An 8390-nucleotide genomic window follows, 5' to 3' on the forward strand; every position below is an offset into this window, starting at 1 on the left:
CAGTAAGTTTGGGGGGTTTCCCAGGCTCGGGGATCCCCCTTGGTGGGGCTCTTAGCCCCGAAGGAGATAGGGAGCAGCTGTGGCCGGTAGTGGCAAAGTAAGGTAGGGGGTTCGGAGCCCACCTTGGCTGGCGGAGGCGGCAGACGGCTGGGAGGATGGCCTGGACAGAGGGTCAGGTGAGGAAGAAGGGTTGGGGAAGGAGGCATGGAGGGATGCAGCGGAAGGAGCTGGGCTCCGGTACTCACGGTGCATTGCCGAGAAGGGGTCTGCCTTGCAGTGCATATCCATGGGGAGGCAAAGGAAGGGGAAGAAGTCGGCTGAAGCCGCCGTGTCGCCTTTAAAACTCAACTTCAAGACTTAGGGGAGAAAAAAAAAAACAAACAAACAGCCAGCAGGGCGAGGGGAGGCGGGCGCTCGGCCCTGCCCGAGGAGCGGAGAACTTTCCGGGGGCCGTGGACGGGGAGCTGGCTGGAGCTGGGGCAGAGCAAGCGGAGCCCGGTGGTTCTGGTTAGCGGCGTCCCAGCGGGCAGCGAGAGGCAGCGGCCGGGGGGCAGGTGGATGTCATGGCTGGAGCGCTCGGGTCAGATCATCCCTGGCAGCCGGGTCAGCGAGGGGTTGGAGGCTAGAGCGCGTCGGAAGCAAGGTGAGGATGATGACGGTGGTGAAGCAGCAGCAGCAGCGGCCGAGGATGATGCGGCTTCCTTCCTCTTCCTCCGCCAAGTCTGGGGCTAGTTCATTTAAGTTCAAAGTGGAGTAGAAATCCCCGGGATCTCTGAGCAGCGGCAGCCCCCTCCCTGCGTCCTCTCGCCTCCTCCTGCTCCACAGGCAGAGGGTCCCGCTCCTGGCAGACTTTCTCGCAAGGTGGGATGTGTTTGCGAGGAGCTTTGGCTGGAGAATGGAGCCTCCTCTCCCCGCGTGTGTCTCTCAAAAAGCTGCAAAGCCCCCTCCAGATCTCTCCCCCCCACCCTCACCCCTCCTCGCCCTCCCCCTTTGCCAGGAGATGGATGACTTGTCAGACAAAGGCAATAGATTCCAACACTCTCTGATTCGCCAGCGCGCGGAGACGGAGCCCGGGCGAGGAGGTCCGTGCTTCTGTCACTCGGGCAGAGGAGAGGGGGAGGGGGGAAGTGCCAGGGCGCTGGGGCAGGGGGGGGAGAGAGTTGGGATTAAAACTACAGAGAAAAACGAAACTACCAGATAAGACAAACTCTAGATAAGGGCTGCAGAGGGGACGGGGCTCTAAATGTTTAGGGGACACAGGAGGATGCGCTGAGCTTAAACAGCCTGTTTCCCTGCTTTGTTTGCGGCGCCTCCAACTCTGCTATTTAAGCACATTCTCTCCCCCACGCGTACACTGCGCTTGTCAGTTTCCTCGGCCTTTTTTTTTTTTGCTTTTTCTTTTTTGCACCCTCATCCGCCGATGAAAGTGCTCTCCGCCGTCAGGATCCAGGAGATCTCTCGAGCTACAGCGGCTGGGATTTGATACGCATCAAAGCTTTCTCGGTGTTTAACTTAAAAAAAAAACCCCTCCTTATTGTATCGCTTTGAAGTGGCATATTTGGGACTGAGAGATGACAAATCCGGGGGTTACAAAGTTTCTCTGGTTTTGCGCGCGCGGGTGTCAAAATAAGGAAAATAAAATAACCTCTCCCCATGTGTTTGGTTTTTTTTCAGGCAGAGGATGTATAAAGTATTTCGGAAACGGGTCGAAAAGTAAAAGAGGCGGCTTTGACCTAACGAGAAAGCAGAAGAGAAACGCCTACCTGGAGATAAATAAATTCACACGTGAAAATGGGGCAATGTGCTGTGAGCTAAATTTTTGTTTCCATATGTGTTTATCATCTATGAAACACTGTTCGTTTCTCCTCTTCCTTTCTTGGTTCCTTCTTCCCCACCTCTTTGCTTATCTGTCACAAAAATAACCCCTTTGTTTTCTGACTGGTTAAGTAAAGAATTTCCGAGAGATCTTTATGAAATATTTCCCACCATCTCATAAATCATTCTGGCACTTCAGCTGATGTTTTATCTCTCTCTTTCCCCTGAGTTTGCAAACCCTGATTTAAAAATCTTTCCGACACTATATATGGTTAATTGCAGAGAAAGACAACAATACCTGTTTTAGAGGTGTGCATTTAAAAAAAAAAAGCCAGTGGAAACCAAAATATCCAAACATTCCCTCCGAAGGCTACATTTTCCCTGTTTTTAATGGAGGTTTGAAGTATTTTTAGTCGGATCAGTAATAATTATTAGTATTGCTGTTACAATTAATGCTAATTTGTATTAATGCTCATTATTGTTATTATCAAGCCCGGCATGACTGGGATTTTCCTCCCTGGTTTTTGGAGAAAAATCCCAGGGCTTTGAATTTCCACCAAGTGCAAAGTTTGGAAGAGGCTTGTGAGCGGTTCTGGCTCAGAGCCCCTGTTTGTATGCGCATGGAAATGCTCCGTACGGAGCATTATTGATTCTGGTTTGGGGTTGGAGGGCATCTGTGTCCCTTTCTCGAGCATTCATTTCTCCACTTAGCAACTCACATAGCCCTAGTCTGCCATCGGCAAACTCACTGCTCCCCATGCTGAACCTCTCCCCCCATCCATCCCATCCTATTCCCTCCCCTCTATTCACTGCCTCCTACTTTGCTAGCTGCCTTTCTCCACTCGCGCGGCTGAGGAGGTAGATCAAAGAGAAACCCTTTCCCCGCTCGCGCACGGAGCAGGTTGGGGAGGCGAGCAGGGATGAGGAAGGGGGCAGCGTTCAGGACTGGACGGCTGCAGGTGAAGCCGGCCTGACTGCTCAGAATCAAACCCCGTATAAGGTGTGTGGGAAGGGGGCGGGCGTTCCTTTCCCTCCCGTGGCCTGTAGATGGCGCTCTCCGGTTTGGTTTTTGTCCGTGGCTCCAAACTGATCCACGTCAATTTCTATCGCAGGGGAAAAGTTTCAGATTAACCGGATTTGCACTTAATCCGCCACCCAGTAGCCGCAGCAAATATTAGCAAATGGCTGACAAACCTCTTCACTCACCGGGCAGCGCTGGGCAGAAGGAAAGGAAGGGGAGGGGGGGAGAGACAGACTGATAAGCACACACTATTATAAAGATATTTGCCATGAACTCTTCCCCTCTCGAATAACTTCGGTTTGCATTGTGGACTGGGAAAGCCAGAAACTCTCCTAGCTGTAGCCCGCTGGCTCCCAGTCTGATAGCTCCTTTCCCTGACCACTCCGCCCCAGGGGCCTCCGCTGCTAGGAGACCCCCTGGACCAGATTAGCTCTTCAGGGAGTCCTTTTGGGGGAGCTTCCTCTACGCAGATGCTCTTGGGGCTTTATAATGCCTAGTTGTGTGTTAACGAGACAGCAACTTCCCTCGGGTGGGGCCGAGGGAGGAGAAGACGAATTTCCCCCCGAGCCTGCGGGAGTTGTCACTTTGACCCTGTTCCCCTACTGCAGTCCCCGCATTAGCAAAGGGGTCCAGGAACCCGCAATGACTCTGGAGCCGCGTCGGCGCCAGCGGCTCGCCCAGTTTAACGAAACCAGTGTCTGATCTAGTGAAATTGGGCCAATTTCCCCATGCGGACAAGAAGGGAGGAGATAATCTCAGAGAGTCCCCCTTCCTCCCACACCGCATCGTCACCTGGCGCCCCTTCCCTCCCCACGGCTTCCTGGAAGAACTGCTTTGTCAACATTCAAATCCACAGAACAATTTCTATTTCGTGGGGAGAGGGGAATATCCAAGACCACAAGGATCTCTAAGAATATTCCCCGCGCACGCTTAATAACTCGAGATCAGGAACAATGCGGGGTCTGCTGGGAGCGCCCACTCTTCTTTTTAGGCGAACCCGCCAAACTCGGCTCCCATTCGGTCAGGCTTGGGTGCTTTTTCCCGTCCGACTTTAAATGAACCTTTCTGTCTCTTTCTTTCTTTCTTTTTTTTATTCCAAAGAGAGTCTCTCCCCTTCCCCTCCCCCCCCCCCAGCTAGAAACATTTACACTTCAAAAGAGGCGACCGCCTCTCTGCGGAAATTTAAAGAAAAATAAACTTTTGGAGGAGTTGAGGTGATACCGATCTTTGGATTTGCTTCATTAGCTGCCTTTCGCCGACTGATCAAGCCCAAATCTTTGCTATGGATCCCACTCGCCCCCCCCCCACCCGGCACACACCCCAATGCCCTGCTCAGCTCCCCTCAAATTCTCGCTGAATGCTCTGGGGCTGTTCTTCAGACCTGGCAGGTTTGTATTCGCTCTTGGAAGGAAGTTAATGAAATGTTAGTTTTAACAACCGCCTCTTCCCGGTCCTGCAAAAGTGGGGAGCGGAAGCGATTTCCGAATCTGAAAGCGGGGGAGAGGGAGGGGTGGTGGGAATAATGATCCGGGGCTTTTTGTTTATTTCTTTTTAGGATTCGGGCCTATTTAAAACATGGTTTTGACTGAGATCATTACGTCCAAAACCATAGCCCGCACCCATGTTGTCTGGTCGTTTTATATACAAGTCTATAGGGTTGGAAAGGGGCCGAATCTACTGCTACAGAACTGGGTTGTTGTGGGGACAATTCTCATATTTATGTTATCTGAAAATGTTGCTAATTCCTGAGCGTCACGAAATCAATTTTTCTTTTGCGGGCTTATGAAATGATTCATTCTAAATATCCTTCGGTTTTAGCTGGTTTATTTCAGGGGGCCTACACACACACACACACTTATGATTTGACATTAAAATCAACCCTGGCTATCTTCTCCTCCGAAACTCTGCAAACTCCTTTCACCCCAAGTGGGTCAAGAACCTTATTCCCAAGGAAGAAGAAAACCCGATCCTGTAGGTTGCTTCTGGGGAGAGTCAATTTGGAGGAAGGGGGTTGCCTCAAGGTGAGGTGTTGGAGGGTTTATGGAACCATTGTGTGACTACTTGGATTTGATCCTGCGAATTAGAGTGTGATTTGAGGGGGTAGGGATGGGAATACACCTTGGATCTGTCTTTGATACCCCCTGCGGCCGGTATACCCCTCACACATACGGGGAGGGGGGATGAGAACTACCAAACGCAAAACTTTTTGTCTGATTTCTCCACTTTCTTCCCAACAACCTAACTAGGGAGCTGCGCTCGAGGGGATTTTGTGTGTATGTGTGTGTGTGTGGAGGGGAGAGTATTGCGTTCAAGAAATTCCGAAATTTAAGGGCTGCTCAAAGGGAGGACACCAGACTTCAGGAGAGCTCGAGCAGAGAGGGGGCGCTGGGAGAGGAATTAGGTGGTCCTGGTTAAAGTCCCTGGCACTCTCTCACTCACACCCCGAAATCGCTGCATCGGGGAGACACGAGGCCACTGTTTTTCCTTTCCCTTTTGAAATAAAGTTAGCTTCAAACGAACAATTAAAAACGCCCAATATTTGTCTCGGCCCCTCCCCCGGTGCGTCTCCGAGCCCCCCTCTCTCTAAGCACCTCTGGTCACGTTGGAGGATGAGCTTTTTGGAGAGCTTCTGATACAATATGGAGCACCATGAGCTGCAATTTCACACTCCACAGCCCATTCCCCCTAAAGCTACTTTCTTTCTTTTTCTTTTCCCCTCCCATCTAAGACCCCCTCGTTTCTCCCTCTCTCTTTCTCTCTTTTGTGACTCATGGGTGGGTTCCATGTCTGAGGGACAGGCTCCTTGGGCATCCTGGCACTGGGCAGAAAAGGAAGGAAGGGGCTTTGCTCTGCTCCTTTGCTCTGCCTGCCGCTGCTACTGTTGGCTTTCCCTTCTCTACATTTGTTTGCCCTGAATGGTAATAGCCCACGTGTGCTGCTCTTTATTCAGTAACCGACACTTTAACCTCTCCTCTTTACAAGAGAGCGTTTGCCACCAAAATGAGACAAGCCGGAGACCTTTTACAGCCTCATTGAGAAGGGGTGGGGGGAAGAGCCAACATTGTGGAGAGACTCTTCTGCAACAAAGCCACCTCTTAGCGGGCCGGGCCGGCCAGAGCTGGAGGCAGACCCTGGCCAGGGTTGAAAAAACACAGCAAGTAGCCTCCAGGCCATAGACATACAGACAGCCTTAATGCAAACATGCGTGCATGGATATAACCCCCTCCTAAGCATGCATCCAAAAAGCAGAGGTACATGCCTGCGTGCACAGCACCAACATGCAGGCACACAGACTGCAACCGTGCATCAACATACATTCTGCAGATAATAATAATACCATGCACATACACTACCAAACACACGTGAGTACAGACAGATTGTACATATTCATGCATGTGTGCACCTCGTCATGGTGCATGCATGCAGATGGACTGCAAACTTCCATGCAACCACACCACCAATCTACCGGCACACACAGATGGCAAACATGCACGCAGACATCACATGCATGTGAGAGGCGTGCTGACATGATCAAGTGTGTACTTATTATGACTGCGGTGACATGTTTACACACATACCAGGAAACAGACTGCAAACTTACATGCATCTAGACAGCCCCCTGTCCTGCCTGCACATACATACAGCAAACATGCATGCAGAGGCAGACAGCATAGCCACAGCCAGAACGCTGTGGGATCTGGAGATGTGGGGATAAAACCCTGCCGGATCTCTCATATTTCCCCTGAATAGCAGAATATTTGAAATCCTAGTTCATTTCTTCTTCCCCTGGGGACATGGTGGGCAACGGAGGGTGGTTCTTAACAGGTATATGCAGGGAGAGAAAGGTGGACACTGCTCGGCTGTCCCAGACAAACTGGGTCCAAATGTATCTTGATGTTGGTATGGAGCTCTGGGAGCCAGCCATAACGCCGGCCTGTGCTGGGTTTCCCTTTGCTCTGGGCAGGAGGTAGGGGTAGAGCCTGGGATTTTTCCCCTCTGCTGGAGATATTTTTTGTCCTCCTCTAATTTCTCCATAAAACTCCAGATGAGAGAATTAGACGCTTTTTAGAGTCTCCTTTTAATCAGTGCTAAGGGGAGACCCTCCCTCTCTCTCCTTCCTCTTTCGTTCTCTCTCTGCCGGTCCAAGGCTAGTTTGCCCGAGGGCCATTTGCAAATGTTCGGATTTACAGTTTTCTTTCACACAAACCCATTTCTATAACCCCGCTATAATACACCCATAAAACTGGGAGAGAGAGAGCGAAAAGTGCTGCGGATCAGCGAAAACCCCTTCGCTCTTCCATTAAAGTCCCTGGAAAGGGTAATTCCAGCAGTCCCAGGGGCCGAGGTGGGTAATGAGTGCTTGGAATTCATTTCCAAAAATCAGCTCATAAAGAGACCTGAGGACAGAAAGGCAGCGACTGCGTCCGGCACCACAGCCGGCTCCCCATGTTACAGGGCCAGGCGGGCAAGTTTGGTGGACACTTCCACACTCTTAAGAAAGTACCATATTTTCCAGCAACTGCTCTCCCTCCCTCCCTCCCTCTCTTTCTTTCTTTCTTTCTTTCTTTCTTTCTTTCCTTCCTTCCTTCCTTCAGAGCTAAGTAAGGGCCGATTCTTTACGTAAATGAATCCATCAGACGGAAAGAAAGTTGCAAAATGTGACATTTCTAGCAGCTCTTTCCAGTGTCTCTGTAACCCTGTTGCTACCTCCCCCCACCCCATACACTTTCTCTCCCCCGCCCCCGCCCGCCCGGGCCCCCTTTCGGAACTGGCTAGGTTCATAACCAGAGGGGATCCGAGAGGGAGTTTCTTTGGGGAAGGAAGGCCCATTTTCGCCACTGAACAAAGAATGAAAATGCACCAACAAAGAGATCCCCCCTCCCCAGTGAGAGAGACGCAGGTGAGGAAAGGGCTTGGGGACATTTGCCAGGAGCTCCTATCTAGGGAGTTTATTTGCATATGGGGCATTTTCAGGGACCGGGCACAAACGAGCAGTAAGTTTCTGGGGGGACCCCCACCACACACACACTTTCCTTCTGTGAAAGCAGCAAGACATGACGATTTTCGATCGTCTTTATTTTTTTTATTTTGAAGGTGACGATTCCCACCACCGGTCAGAGCGAAAGCCCGAGTCTGACGCCTAATTAAAAAGAGTGGCAGCGAGAGCTATTGATCTCTAGCATCAGCTGCTAACAGGCTCGGAGTTCTAGCGACTCCGAGGACAGGCCCGTGAGAGAAGGGAGCCGAGAGAAGCAGGCGAGAATGGATTTAATCAGAGCCACTGGGAAAGGGAAGGAGAATTTACGGGGCGGGGGGATGGAGAAGACGGGAAAGAAACAGAAAAAAGAAAAAGACCCCCCCAAAAGGAGTGACTGGATAAAAACGCGGGGAGGGGCAGACTCCGGCTCCCCAGAACTAAACTGTAAAACAGGCACCAACCCTTTCCATCTCCCCTTTGCCTCTGCAGGATCAGAGAAGCGAGAGAGACATCGGGGGGAAAGCACACGGGCTAGAGAGAGCCAGGCAGAGGAAGAACGGATGTCTGTCCACTGAG

At 51.2% G+C, this 8390-nt stretch overlaps 1 protein-coding gene across 1 annotated transcript in view; it reads right to left on the bottom strand.

The window, feature by feature from the left end:
• PAX2 (paired box 2) overlaps positions 1 to 369 on the bottom strand; it is a 96808-nt gene extending 96439 nt beyond the window's left edge. Inside the window, 1 exon segment of the mRNA XM_032778195.2 lies at positions 246 to 369. Coding sequence (XP_032634086.2) covers positions 246 to 288 — 43 coding nt within the window. The 5' untranslated portion in view covers positions 289 to 369.
• Between the last annotated feature and the right edge of the window lie 8021 nt (positions 370 to 8390).

Source organism: Chelonoidis abingdonii, chromosome 16, assembly GCF_003597395.2.
Source record: "Chelonoidis abingdonii isolate Lonesome George chromosome 16, CheloAbing_2.0, whole genome shotgun sequence".
Lineage (NCBI taxonomy): Eukaryota > Metazoa > Chordata > Testudines > Testudinidae > Chelonoidis > Chelonoidis abingdonii.